The 14,327-nt window shown below is 57.4% G+C and overlaps 1 protein-coding gene and 1 long non-coding RNA gene across 4 annotated transcripts in view; one reads left to right on the top strand and one right to left on the bottom strand.

Annotated features, from left to right (window-relative positions):
* Positions 1-1,917: 1,917 nt before the first annotated feature.
* On the bottom strand, positions 1,918-4,913 carry POU3F1 (POU class 3 homeobox 1). Its single transcript, XM_019430276.2, has one exon. It carries the CDS (start codon positions 4,823-4,825, stop codon positions 3,467-3,469), a length of 1,359 nt encoding a protein of 452 aa, XP_019285821.1. The 5' UTR covers positions 4,826-4,913; the 3' UTR covers positions 1,918-3,466.
* Positions 4,914-5,054: 141 nt separating this feature from the next.
* The window catches only part of LOC109255485 (uncharacterized), a 68,428-nt gene continuing 59,155 nt past the window's right edge, over positions 5,055-14,327 (top strand). For 2 of the 3 annotated variants that reach the window (XR_008420290.1, XR_008420289.1), the window contains exon 1: positions 5,055-5,706. This is a non-coding gene — a long non-coding RNA (uncharacterized LOC109255485). Of the gene's footprint in view, positions 5,707-5,748; positions 5,993-14,327 lie in introns of those variants that run through there. The other variant, XR_008420294.1, reaches the window with a different exon arrangement.

Raw genomic sequence — 14,327 nt, 5'->3', positions numbered from 1 at the left:
CTTGGGAGGCCACATTGTTTTGCTGTTTTTGAGTTGACTTGCTTAAATAATAAATCCACCCTCTTGTACAGGATTAAGCAGACAATTAGGAAATCAATCAATCAATTGGTGTCAGCTGCAGGCAGAGGCCAGAGAAAGGCCTGGTCTTCCCTGTTGCCTTTCCAACCTCCAAACCTGCTGAGGCTCAGGGTGGTGCAGGCGGCAGGGAGCTCTGAGCTTCATTTGCTTCCATTTCAGGGCCCCGAGGCTGGGACAAATCCAGGAATGGAGGAATGAGGAGAGAGTGTGGGGGAGTATGGGGCTGATTCAAAGTTCTCCACTTAGTGGAGCAGGAAATGGAGGCCATGCTGTCACCTGGCTGTTGCATTCCCGGCCTCGTCTTTAAGCGTTGAGAAGGCTCACTGGGCCCACCAGCACAGGCAATGGCTGGGACACGGGCGCGAATTACAGGGCTAATTGCCCACTAGGCTGCACTGAAGAAGGGAGGAAAAAGAAACCAGCAATGAGAGGCTGAGCCTTGGAAAAATCTTGGCAGCCTGTGTACTTGCAGAGACAATTCCTCCTGAGATTGAGGGTCAGAGCCCAGAAAGTCACCAGGGACTCTCAGCATGGTACCATCATCCTAAAGCCTCAGCCTAGCCAGGTACCGCTGAACTGGCGGCCTGGGAACACCTCTCTGGGTGCCCAAGATGCGTCGGCTGGAGCCAAGGCCTCTCCCAGCCCCTGAGCTTGGGCAGCTTCCCTGGCAGGAGGGGGCCATGCATACATGCTCACTAGGGACACAACTTATCCCCACCCCCCAACCCTGTCCAGTGCTTGTGCTGCTTCAGGTTTTGTGTCCATGAAGAGTAAGAGAAACCTCATTTAGTTCCTCCTGAGAAAACTGAATCCATGTTTTATGCGTATCTTTAAAAGTTGTTTTAAAGGAAAAAGAGAATCTTGACTGGGATACAGGTAACCTTGAGCCCTGGCCCTGGAATCCAGATCTTCCCCCACCATCATGACTTTGAGGAGGTGGTGGGGAGACATTTGCTGCTGAGAGCTTGAACGGGGAGATGTCTGAGACTGCATCTTTCCCCCCAGGTACATGGCTGTACCACTGTTGAGTCTTCCCACAGGCATAGGCATCACTCCCTGAGTGGGGGAAGGGGGGTTTCCTTAGGGACCCATCCCTGGAGAGATGGAAGGGCCTTCTGGTGGCACAACTGTTTTTGCTCTCATTCCTCCACCAGAGAAGCTGGGGCAGGTGGTTTGTTTGCAGACAAGTAGGACTGGCTTTGCCTAAGCAAACAGGCAGGACTCCCTCCCCAGGCCCACTTAATTCCCGCAGGACCACTGTGGAAGCTGTTAGAACTCCCAGTGGATCCAGGTAGGTTCAGGCACCATTTGTTCTGTGGGTGGAGAGCCAGCTGGGGTGGGCTGGTGGGGCCTGACCCTGCTTCCGACTGCCCCATGACCTGGGAGAGTAAAGCTGGCCTGGATGCCACACACGAACGCAAAGGGAGACCAAAGTCAGGGTCTGGGGTCTTGGGTGGGGAACACAAAGATGCCAGGCTGGTGGTCCACGTGAGACAGGCAATTCTTCCTTGGCTGAGAAGCAGCTGTGCCTGGGGAATGGCTGTCCCGAAATCAGTGTGGTGTCTGCAGTGTCGTAGGTCCTGGTCTGGTCTCAGGATAGTCTTGTTTACGGGAGGGGACACGAGGCAGCTTCATCTTCCCTAAAACTCACTCGCCTAAAGGCAGGGGCCCAACTGTTGCCCAAGTAACAGGCAGTCCTCATACTGGCCTGAGAGAAGGTCTGCGTGGTCACCTTGCTCCAAGATAGTGTGGCCGGAACTTTAGGAGAGGTTAGCTAGGGTATCCCAACGCTTTACCCGCAAACCAACCCAACCCTCGTAGTAAAAAGGACAGGACACAGCCCTGGGGTACATGTTTATGTGAGTAATAAAATATTTACTATAACATAAATATAAAGGGAACTTCCCAGTCTACATTATTTTTTTTTTGCAATAAAGATACAAAGAATGCACCAAACATTGTTCCAAAAAATAATAAAAATAAAATAACAAAATTTAAATCCAAACTGTAACAAACAGAACAAGAAATGGAGAAGGGGGGAAGCTCCAAACACATCCAGAAAATAAATAGAGATGGGTCAGAAATTTGGAAATCATATTAAAATATTTTTTTTTTCGGATTATTCGGTGTACAAAATCCTTTAGGATGGGGATGGAGGGCAACCCGGAAAACCAAAAATAAAAACCAAGCACAAAATGTTTCTTCTCCCCGCCAGTGTGTACATATCTCACATATTTACATGGTTCCCACCTCACCCCAAACTTGGGGATTTCTCTCCTGGCCGCCCAGCATCCCGCATCCCAGGTGGGGCTGGAAAGGGAGCAGGCGGAAGCTGCAGGGAATCAGGCAGAAGGTTCTCAGGGTACGGCTTATTTCTACAGCTGGTCCAAAAATATCTCCAACTTTGTCAAGTTTCGTTTGTTTGTGGCCAGGAGGGCAGGGCCCCGCGGGGAGCGGGGGCCCTGCTGTGCAGCGGTCAGTCTGCAGCGGGGCAGAAGCCTCTTCCCATGGACTATGCTGTGGGAGCGCAGACCCCTCCCGCGTGGCCGGGAACCGAATCGCAGCTCGGATAAAACGAAACGAAAAAATGAACACTCGAATCTTTTTTGTTAGTTTTTTTTTTTTGTTTGTTTTTGTTTTGCTTTTTGGGGGTAGGGCAGGGGAAGGTAAGGGGAAAAAATAAATTAGGCTAGATTAAAGCTTTGGCTATTTCCTGCTTTTATACACAGACGCGGCTCTCGCGGCCTCCCCTCCGGGGCCCCGATAAATACAGTATACAGCGATTTAAATTAAGGGCGCGGGCGGAGTTAGAAGGACCCCAGGAGCCGAGAGGCTCCGTGAATAAATAAAAACCGTAAAAAACCAAGCCCGGAGGAAGGGTGGGGGGGGGGGGGGAGGTGGGGCGCATCCTTATGAGAGAGAAGAGGCGTGGAGCGAATAAAGTGACAGTCCCCCACCCTCAACCCGCAGGCTCGGGAGTCCGCGCCGGGGAGAGGGACAGGGCACCCTCCTCTCTTCGTCCTCTCTCCCGGGGAATCCCTAACCCCGTACCGCGTTACCTGTCGCTGTGGGGAGGCCGCTGCCGGGATCCGGCCCCGAACAGCCCGGGGGGGCAGGGGCGGGGGTCGTCGAGGGGATGGGGGCGGGGAGCAGGCGGCGGGCAGGATGCCCGGTGAGTTGGCGCGTTTCGGATCTCCGGCTCCTCTCTCCCGGGGCTCGGGCGACGCAGCCTATCGGCCGTCTTCGCCGCTCGCCAGAGAGGGTCATCCGGGTGTTTGGTTTTGTTCGAAAGTTTCTGGGCTTTTTGTAAAATCCAAAGCAACCGAACAAAAAGAGTTCAGGCCGCGCGGCGCCTCGCCGCGCGCCGGCGGGGGCCCGGCCCGCGGGGTCACTGCACCGAGCCGGGCAGTGTGTGGTGGTGGTGGTGGTGCAGTGCGGCCGGCGGGGGCGGCGGGGGCGCCGAGGGCGGCGACGCACCGCCCCCGCCCGGCCCCAGCTCGCCCGGTGCGTAAACGTCGTCCATGGGCGGGTGGCCGGCCCCGGCCGCCGGGGTCATGCGCTTCTCCTTCTGCCGCCGGTTGCAGAACCAGACGCGCACCACCTCCTTCTCCAGCTGCAGGCTGTCAGCCAGGCCGGTGATCTCGTGCGCCGAGGGCTTGGGGCACTTGAGAAAGTGGCTCTCGAGTGCGCCTTTGACCCCCACCTCGATGGACGTGCGCTTCTTGCGCTTGCGGCCCTGCGCCGCAATCTTGTCCAGGTTGGTGGGGCTGCCGCTGGACGAGTCGGTCTCCTCCAGCCACTTGTTGAGCAGCGGCTTGAGCTTGCACATGTTCTTGAAGCTCAGCTGCAGGGCCTCGAAGCGGCAGATGGTGGTCTGCGAGAACACGTTACCGTACAGCGTGCCCAGCGCCAGCCCCACATCGGCCTGCGTGAAGCCCAGCTTGATGCGCCGCTGCTTGAACTGCTTGGCGAACTGCTCCAGGTCGTCCGAACTGGGCGCGTCCTCGTCCGAGTGCTCGCCCACCGACGAGCCACCGCCGCCCGCGCCTGGGTGCAGGTGCGCCGCCGCCGCGTGCAGGCCGCCCGCGTGTGCATGTCCGTGTGCGTGTCCGTGGGCGCCCAGGTGCGGCGGAGGCGACGGCTCCAGCTGCGCCTCGTGGCCGTCCTCGTGCAGCGCGTGGTGCAGGCCGGGCCCCGCGCCGCCGCCGCCCGCCGCCAGCATCCCGGCCAGGCCGCCGCCGCCGCCCCCCGGGTAGGCCGCCTGCGCGTACAGCCCGAGCGGCTGGGGCTGGTGGCCCCCGCCAGCTCCTGGGGACGGCGACATGGCCGGGCCCAAGTGGTGCGCCGTGCCGCCCTGTGCCCATGCCGCGCCCGCGTGGGCCGCCCCCTGATGCACCAGGCGCGCGTGGAAACCTCCTCCGCCGCCGCCGCCGTCGTCGGCTCGGCCGGTACTGCCGCCGCCCGCCTTGCCGTGTTCCAGGTGCGGGCCCCCGGCCCAGTCGCCGCCGCCGCCTCCTCCCGTGGGTAGCCACTGGGGGTGCGCTAGGCCCACAGGGTGGCCCGCGCCCGCGCCCAGCCACTCGTGGTGCATCAGCTTCTGCACTTCGCGGTACGCGGCCCCCGCGTGCAGCCGCTCGGCGGCCGCCGCCGCCGCAGCTGCCGCCGCGGCGTCCGGGTGCATAAGCGGTCCTGTGCCCCCGGCTCCGCCGCCGGGGCCCCGCGGCAGGTACTGCGCGGTGGTGGCCATGCCGCCCCGCGCCCAGCGCCGCGCCGCCGCCGCCGCTCCGCTCCGTCTGCGGGCCCCGCCGCCGCGCTCCGCCGGCTTAAAGCCCCGACCCGCTCGGCGCTCCGGAGCCCCACCCCACCCGCCGCCCATTGGCTGCCCGCGGAGCCGCCTCCCGCCCCCCGGCCACGGCCCCCGCCCCCCGCGTCCGCCTGCCGCCCGGCCCGGCCGCCCAGAGCTCGCCATTGGGCCTCGCTCCCGGGGTCCCGCGCGCCGGCCGTGCTGATTGGCCGCTGGGGCTTCATTCACGGCCCCCCCTACCGTCCGCTTACATACTCACGCCCCGGGGGCGCGGCCGCCACGTGGGGAGTGGCGCGGGGGTGGCACTGGGACCGCACCCCCTCTCGTCCTGGCTGCGTGGGCCCCCGCTTACCCCCGGTGCAGGAGACTCGGAGCCCGGCAGGTCCCACACTCCACGCGAACTGAATTCCCGCCCGTCTCCTGCCCGGGCGGCCAAGAGGCGGCGGCGGGGATTGCGGGCTCCGGGAGGCGCTCAGGCTCCGAGAAGCAGCTCAGCCCCGCGCTCCTCCCTCCGCAGTGCCGCTGCCGGCGGGCCGGGATTCCCGCGGGTCTCGGCGGCTGCGAGCCGGAGGCGGCGCGGGTCCCGGCTCGGTTCCGGCGCGGCTGCTCACCTCGGCCGCCTTGCCTCCCGCGGCTTCAGCCGGCACAGAGCTCTCCTCTGCGCGCCTCCCCGGCCCGTCTCGTTTTCCCTCTTCTTCTAGACCCAGCGTCGCAACTCCGCCGACCTACGCGGCCCCGAGAGCGCGTCGGGTGCGGGTAGAGTCGGACCGGCCCTGGCTTCCCTCCTCGTGCGGGTTCCCCTTCTTCCGGACTCCGCGGACCAGGTGAGTACGGCGCGGGCGGCTCGGGGCCCGCATGGCCGGCGGCAGCGATGCTTCGGGAAGGCGGGAGCTCCCGTATCCAGGCCGCGTTCCGGGCTTCCAGAGTGAGAGGACCTTGAGGTAGAGACCGAAGCTCCGGCGAAAACGCCGCCGACGGGGGTGGTGGACGTACTGCGCCCACGGGTATCTGTCCCATGCGGCTGCCGCCTCCTCGCTTCGTCTCTCTGCGTGACCGGCTCATTGGTCGGGGTCATGACGGGGTCACTCGCGGACGCGAAACTTGCTCCAGGTGAGGAGTGGCATGGACTTGGGGAAGTGCGGCTGGCACTTCAGAAATGCCGCGTGCAGGCCGGGAGCTGTCCAGCTTCGCATGGAGCCCGGGCTGGAATTTAACGGACTTGCCTGGGCTGCCGAAAAGGGAATTGAGATCCAAGAAGTCTTGTTAGAGGGGTGAGGTGTACAGTGTGGGGATCTCCTCATCTCCCCAGCTCTTTGAGGGCTCCTTGAAAGATCCTGAGTGGACGTGGACCTCAGTGCAGCTACTCTGTGCCTCTAAGACCAACACTGGGCTGGAGGCCAAGTGGAGTGAGCTGCAGTCTCCATCTCTTTTCTGCACTGAGGTTTGGGTCCCAGGGAGTCTCCCAGCTGACAGCTCACCGCCGCCCCCCCCCCCCCCCCCCCCGCCCCTTGCCTCCGGTGGATCCACAGATTCCAGGGCCCTGGGGTCCCAGATCACAGAACTGAGCTAGGGGCCCAGCTAGACCCTACTGGGGAATTTAGAACTGCAGAATAGAGCCTCAGTGAGTAAATAAGGGTGATGGGGGCTCAGATAGCAGCTGCATTGGGAATGGTCCTTGGGGTAGCTGGGGCAGAGGCCACAGTGATAAGGGTCGTCCTGGGCACAGACTATGCTCATCCAGGCCTTGAATGCCCTAGACCAGCCTCTGGCTAGCCCTCAGGGGATAGAGTGGGACAAGGCAAGGCCCTTGTCTGGCCATTGGCCACTGTCCTGAGCAGTCATCTTGGGTACCACCCTTGCTTCAAGAGCTGTGATGGAGCTCTGTCTGAATCCAGCTGGGGATGCTTGGCTTTCCTAGACTCTGGCCCAAGAAGTGGTCACCTTGAGCCACCCCTCCTTCATAAGATCATAAAACACTTGACTTCCTGGCCCCTCCTCCAAGCCTAGGAGTTAGGGCCAAGGTGGGAGTTCTGTAGTGAAGGCTACTCTTATGCCAGCCCTAACCAAGGCCAGCATGACATTGAAGCCTGGGCTTCCTACCTGGACCTGCCACCATCTTCCTGGGCGAGAATAACTCTGGTCCAATCCCTGTAGTTCTTGGTTTTCTTCCCTGTAAATTGGGAGTAACGGTACCATAGGCAGCCCACCTGTCTCACTGAGGGAAGTCAGATGGTAGTCTGAGACAATGGGGGTGAAAAACTCTCAGGAAGGGCTTTTACTCTGGTTGTTTCTATTGTGAGTGCCCAACGATCAGGCATGTTACTCTCCTTCCCTAATCAAATCTCAGTTTCCTTACCCATCAAGTGGTATTGTGGAGGTTTGGACCAGCTAACCTCTCAGTGCCTTCCAGCTGTGATGATCAGAATCTGTGAATCTCTCTGTTCCTGTTGGAGGAAGGGAAGTGTCTGGACAGTGGTCAGGTGTTACAGTGTCTGGCCTTTGAATCGCCACTGAGACTTGAAGAACAGTGACCCATGGGCACAGTGCTTTATCAAGTGCTTAAAAAATTTTTTTTTTAATGTTTACTTATTTTTGAGTAAGAGAGACAGAGCACGAGTGGGGAGGGGCAGGGAGAGAGGGAGACAGAATCCGAAGTAGGCTCCAGTCTCTGAGCTGTCAGCACAGAGCCCGACGTGGGGCTCGAAACCACAAACTGTGAAATCATGACCTGAGATCATGGTCAGATGCTTAACCCACTGAGCCACCTAGGTGCCCCTATCAAGTGCTTTTACATTCATTCACGTTCACCTGTACCTCCCAGCCCTGTGGAGGGGCCCTGAGATTGTTATCCCTAGGGCAGAGATGAAGAAACTGAACTTGTCCGAGGGGTGCAGAATCTACAGAGGTCCTGCTTCTCATTGTGCTCCTATTGCTGTTTGATGGGGGAGGACACCTGTGGGGACAGTGGTTTTGGCTGTTGCAGCAGAGAGAGCCCCCCGGCCCCATCTCTGGTAGCTCTCTGGGGAGCGGAGGTTGGGGAGGGCAGGCCTGGACCATCTGGGGCTTCTGAAGCCCAGTTCCTATGTGTGTGCTGAATTGAGGGGTGTCTGCAGCAAAGCCGGGCTCTGAGGTTACCAGCTTGTCAGCCAGCAAGTCTCAGTCCTGATCCCGTCTCCTACTCCCCCACTAGCAGCCCGGTGACTTTGTGCTAGCTGCTTCGCCTGTCACAGCCTCGGTTTATTCATCTTAAAATGGGGACAGGACTGTCTGCTTCTTAGGCCTGCCCTGAAGCTCTAGTGTTAGATACTGCCTTGGGGCGAGCCGTGTGGACTAGGGCAGGGTAACAGTCCCGTCTCTGTTTTGAAAGTTTTAGAGCCTCTACAATGTATGGGTTTGGTCTGGAGTCAAAATTTTCTTGTATTTGAGAGTTAGGCTTCTGCCAGAAGTGTCGACATCCTCCTTGTGTTTGCTCCTGGAGATTCTGTGTAGAACTCTGGGGACTCTGACATGCCCGTTGGCAGAGATGCCTGCAGTTAAACAGTCCCTCTCCTCCAGGAGCCCTGCCCTCCCAGGGCCTGGGGAAAAATTGGGAGACAGAAGTCAGACACCTACCTGAACCCATGTAGGCGCTGAATGGTTGAGGCGTGTGAACAGACATGCGTTCATACACATAACACACAGGTACACACGTGCAGTTTAGCTTAGGGACGAACATAACAGATTCACAATAGGGACACAGGGAGTCATCCTGTTGGGTCGGAATTCACAGTCGCACAAACATACACACACAGTGATAAATACAGGCGTGTGTCTAAAAGGAAACATGCATAAAACCTGCACATAGGCTCAGGGAGGCTCAGGTAGGCATCCCTTCGGTGACGCGAAATACAGGAGACCTGCAGGCCCCTGGGGTCACAAGCATGGACACTCTCCTCTGGCATGCCAGTTCACACAAACAGGCACACCCTGGTGTTCGCAAACATGAACGCACAGACACATGCACACTCTCCCCACCAATGCACAGATACAAAGAGGCGAACCCCGCCTATCACGCAGACAGGCTAATGCATACACCCACACCCTATGGAACTAATATATCCCGCACAAGGTATCAGAAGCTGGAGGAGGGCCCATGCCCTGCTCAGAGTTTGGCTCATGCCCGTCAGCAGCAGTGCTAGTCCCAAGGAAGCAGGGAAGCCCTTTCTTTTCCTATTTCCCACCCCCCCCCCCCCCCCAATTTCCTTGTCTGTGGAGGGCAGCTCCCAGCCAGGCCGCCGCCAGTTTCAGAGGCTCTGGGGCCTCCCTCCCCAGCGGGGCCCCTGCTCAGCCCGCCCCCGGGGCTAGGAGCTGCTGGGCTTTCCCAGAGTGGTGCGGTCTCCTCCAGGCTCTGGAGTGTGACTGAGCGCCTGCTCATTTGACACAGGTCACCGAGCCTCCAGCAGATGGGGCCCTCACTGTGGGGGGTCTCACAGCCGGAGGGGGCTGCAGGGAGGGGGGGCGCAGGGGGTGGGGGGAAGCTCCGAAGGGATGAACTCCAACCCCACACGGTCTTTCTGCAAAGCCCTGAGTCGCAGACGCAAACTCTGTAATCTACATTCGTGCTTCCGCCCGAGAGAGTCAGACACGGCCTCTAGAAGACAGCCACACTCACCATCAGCACCTTTGTGGCCACATATGCACTGTGATATCCCAGACACACATCCCAGGCTGGTGAGCCGGCACACGGAACAAGATCTGGGAAGGAGGAAGAGGGGGCAGGTGGGTCTGGCTGCTTTCCCCCTTGGACTCTGAGCCCCTGCGCTGTGTCTTCTCAGTCTGGTCGGTGGGTGCTTGGGAGTCCAAGAAGCCCTGAGAGCAGGTGTGTCTGCAGACCCAAGGCCTCTCACTGCTGGGGGAACACAGGCTCCAGGACGCTCCCCCTGGGTTCCTCACTGGAAGTCATGAGTGCTGAAAAGAGCTAAGGAAAGGCAGATCTGGGCTACTGGGGGAGTTAGTGTCTGAGGACACCCTTCTGTGTGCAGTGCATGAGCTTTGAGGTTTTGCTGAGGTGGCCGGGCTAGGGGTAGGGGGACAGGACTTGGCCAGCACTCACAGCTGCTCCCTTTCCCTTCTGCCAGTTTTCCCCTCTCACCCTGGATCCCGCATTTTCAGAGTGTCCAGGGTTCCATCTTAGCTCAGACTCAGGTCTGCCGGATGACATTGGACGAGGCTCAGCCTCAGCATCCTCATCTGTAAACTGGGCAGGGTGGTCCCTGTTGGGTGGCTTATGGAGGCGAGATGAGACCACTGCCCCGCTGGAAGTTTGGAAAGTGTGGTTTGCTTTTTCTCCTGGGCTGCCTGGGGTGAGCAAGAAGCTCTATGGACGGGAGTGGAAGCTGCCTGCTCCCCAGCCAGTTCCTGCTAAGCCGTGTCAGGAGTGACCACACCCACACCCTGCTCTTTTCTGGGCTGCAATGTGTTTTTGATTGAAAGAGTCTGGCAGGGTCCTGCTGTCACAGATTCTGACCTGGGGCAGTGCCAGGGTCATCGTGTCCATCCATTGCCTCCGTGCTGACTGGTGCCAGCTGGACAGATTCATAGTGTTCACCACCATCCAAAAAGCTGTCCCATATGGGATGTGATCACTGTTCTGAGCTGTCAAGCCCCCACATCTTCCCCTCTAAACTCAGCCCCTCCAGGTGTCCTATCCCTTCTGTCCTGCCTGTGCTGGCAAAAGCCTGGTGTTGGGGAGTAGAGGGGTGGGAAGGGCATTGCTGCCTGTGGCAGAGGAGGAGGAAGCAGCCTCACCTATTGAATCTAAGGCTCCCTATTTCTCAGTCTTGGTGAAAGGCAGGAGGGATGGAAGGTGAAATATCTCTTAGGGATGAATCTGTCTTTGCATTCTTTCCCCTGCCTCAGCCCCTAAGTCTATGGGTGGGGGTGGGGGGTCCTCCCAGTGCATCTGTAGAATATTCAAATTAGGGGTGGCCAATTGCTCTTAAAATTGACTTTCATTTTTAGCAGAATGGCAGCCTCTGAGCTGGTGTTAATGCCCACCATCCGGTTATGCAGAACACGCTCTCTGCAAATCGGTAAATCATTAGCAGGGATTAATCACTCTGAAAGGCTGGGGCTGGGTTTGAGTTTCTTTTTCTTTCTTTCTTTCTTTCTTTCTTTCTTTCTTTCTTTCTTTCTTTCTTTCTTTCTTCCTCTCTTTCTTTCTTCCTCTCTTTCTTTCTTTCTTAAACACACTTTTTATCTGGATGGCTGCAAAATTCACCACCGCAGGGTGGGGTGGGAGCAGTGAATGATAATTTAAGTCCTTGTCACCTTCAGTAGAAGAGTGAGGTGGTTTCCCGGGCCTGGTGTTGACTTGGTGCCCTGACTGAAGGTGGGGAGTGGGCAGCTTGGGTAGGGTGCAGGGAAGGAAGGGGGGATTCCCTTGTGTTTGTGTGTGGTACAGCATTTGCAAGAGTGTGTTGGGCTTGCTGGGCTTGTGTATATGGTGACTGTATATCAGTGTGCTCGCATGAATCCGTGTTTGTACCTTATACATTTCCCTAAAGTGTTTGTGTAGTTGGGTTAGGGTGCTGGTGCTTGGTTTGTGTTGATGTGTGTGCATCAGTGTTGGTCATTGTGTCAGAACGTGTTTCTGTTTGACAGGGGTTTTAAAGACCCAATTCACCTTTCTCAGCTTCCAGGTAGCTTTTCAGGGGCAGTAGGTAGAGCTGGAAGGAAGGTCCCACCTTCACCTGCTGGGGGCGTGGCTCAAGGTTAATTTACATATTCATGAACTGCTGCCTCCCTAGCTCTTCTCTGTAAGAGACTTAGACCAGTAGGGAGGCCCCTCAGCACAGATGGGGCTGTAAGGCTCTCACTAAAACCCCTCCCCCCCATCCCACCGCTAGCAGCTCCCTCCTCCACCCACAGACCGGGAACATTCAGCACTCCACGGTTTCTGAACCCCAACTTCTGCACAACAGCCATCCATACAATTCTAGCTCCTGACAATAGCTGTGTGGTTGTGAGGGGAAAGGTCTTTTTCCTTCTGGATCCTGGCTGCCCCTGTGAAGGCTCCTAGAGAAGGGGGGGTTGGGAGTGGGGGGTCATTCTTCCAGCCAAGCTGATGAATGGAACTATCTTCCACTTTGTGCCCACACTGGGGCCGGCCTCCTTATTCCTCTTTCCCTAGCCTAATGCTGTCCAGCTTTGGAGAAGTAATTACCCTCAAATGACTGAGTAACGACGTTTTTAGGGTGTTGGGCAGAGATGGGAATTTGCGGATGAGGTCACAGGGCCTCTTCCCTCCAGCCGGTCCCAGAGCGTTGGTTAGAAGTAAGACTTAGTGGGCCTGGTCCTTACATCAACCCACTCCTTCCTTTAACTCCCCAGCCCCCTCTCGCTGAGGTCAGCTCGGGTAGCCCAGGCATTACTGTCTGCCACACCACAGATGGGACAGGTGCCCTGTACTCCTGTGCCTGTGCCTCATTCATCACCCCACTCTACGTGCCTTTCTCCCTTCTGTGTAGCAGACTAGCCTGGAGCCAGAGGGAGGGACAGGATGATAGGGCTTCTTGGCCGTTACAAGTTGGGGGCTCTGGAGAGAGTTGGCTGGGCTCAGTGCTGGCCTTCCTCAGCTTTCTTGAGGGTAGCAGGTGGAGGGGGGGGGAGTGGCAAAGGAGGATTTAGGAATTATATTTTCCTAGGGACCTCTTAGCATCTTTATGTATCTCTGGTGGCAGACATCTGTCTGAGCTTAGGGTAGCATCTGCCTGGGCTAGAGACAACATCTGTTTGAGGCTGGGACACCTGGCTGAGCCCAGCACATTATCTGGCCCGGGGATAGCTTCTGTCGGGGCCCAGGACATGTGTCTGAACTTGGTACAGCATCTGTCCGGGCCTGGTGCAACATCTTCCTGGCCTGGGGGCAATGTCTGTTTGAGCCCTGGACATCTGTCTGACTTGGGGATGTCTGCCGAGTCTGGAACAATACCTGTCTGAGCCTGGGGGTGGACTTGTCATTGTAGATAAAATCACCCTCGAATCTCAACTTTGCTTTGTGGCTGGGAACAGAGTATACGTCAGACTCCTATCCCTACTGTCCTTTCTAAAGGACCCTCAGGTAGAGTGCCTTAGTTTACCTCCATTTGTAAGCCCATCGGCCTCCTGGCTCTGAGCACCTCAAGGGACAGCCAAAGCGTACACCTCAGTGGCTCCAGGAAAGTAATGTTAAAAGAATATGTAAGGGGAGTAGATAAATCCTCAAATCTAATGACTGGTCTAGGATGAGTCTCCCTTCCTCTGGCCCCTGTGTTGTGTCAAGTCAGAATGCTTCCCCAAGACACAACTTGGACCTGTCACTTGCCTCCCGAGAAGCCTTCCATTTCTCTTTACTGTGCACACTGTTACATCCAAAGTCCTGTCCCGCCTCTGCGTATCCTCTGAATCCAGCAGCTCGGAGCTTCTGCCCCCCCTCCCCTCCACACCAGGCCCTAATGGCTCCCTACCTTTGCACACGCAGTTCCTTCTCCTTGGAATGCTCCCTCCTCGCATTCTTCAAGTCCTAGTTCAAGGGTCTCACGCTCTGGGAAGGCTTCGTGCTCCCACTCGAGACGAAACCATGACCTCTGCCCTGCTTCCACTCCGTGCTAGCATTTTCAGCCCTGCATGGTCATGCATTACCCTTTGTGAGTCTGTCTCTCCTATGGAACTGTGAGCTCCCGGGGGTAGTTGGCTCTGTCTCTCCAGCACCCTGCCCAATTCCTGGTCTGTAGTGGTACCAATAAAGAATGGCTGCTGAGCGATGAGCACATGGTTGTGCCACTACGATCTCATTTCCTTCATTTTTAAAATTGGGGTGGGGGGAGTTGGAGGGGAGATTCCGGCTTTTAGTATCAGAAGGAAGTAGACACTGGCTTTCAGTCTTAGAAGAAGGGGGCTTCAGAGAAGAGGGTGTATCTTTAAAAAACATTTTTATTATTATTATTTTTTTAGAGAGAGGGAGTGCAAGCAGGGGAGAGGGGCAGAGGGAAAGAGAGAATCTTAAAAAAAGTTTTTGTAAGTATGTATTTATTTATTTTGAGAGAGAACAAGCATGAGCGGGGGAGGGGCAGAGAGAGAAGGAGAGAGAGAATCCCAAGCAGGCCTCACTTTGTCAGCACAGAGTCTGATGCGGGGCCTGATCACATGACCCTGGGATTATGACCTGAGCCAAAATCAGGAGTCGGACACTCAATGGACTGAGCCACCCAGAGGCCCTGAGGGCGTATCTTCTTATTTGTACCTGGTGAGCCGACTAAAGCTACAGGGTGCTGGGTGATAGGCCCAGGGCACCCTGGACAAGGGCCTGGTCCTGCCCAATGTTCTTTGTCCACGACATGGGTGAAGATGCACAGGATCTGAAGGTCCCGCACATTGGCCGCAGATAGGAGCAGGGAAGAGCAGCAAAGTTCAGGGGGCCACAGTG

Source organism: Panthera pardus, unplaced genomic scaffold, assembly GCF_024362965.1.
Source record: "Panthera pardus isolate Hobbes unplaced genomic scaffold, ASM2436296v1 HiC_scaffold_11, whole genome shotgun sequence".
In the NCBI taxonomy this organism is placed as follows: Eukaryota; Metazoa; Chordata; class Mammalia; order Carnivora; family Felidae; genus Panthera; species Panthera pardus.
Note: the sequence above shows the minus strand (reverse complement) of the source record. Positions and strands in the feature narration are given on the sequence as shown.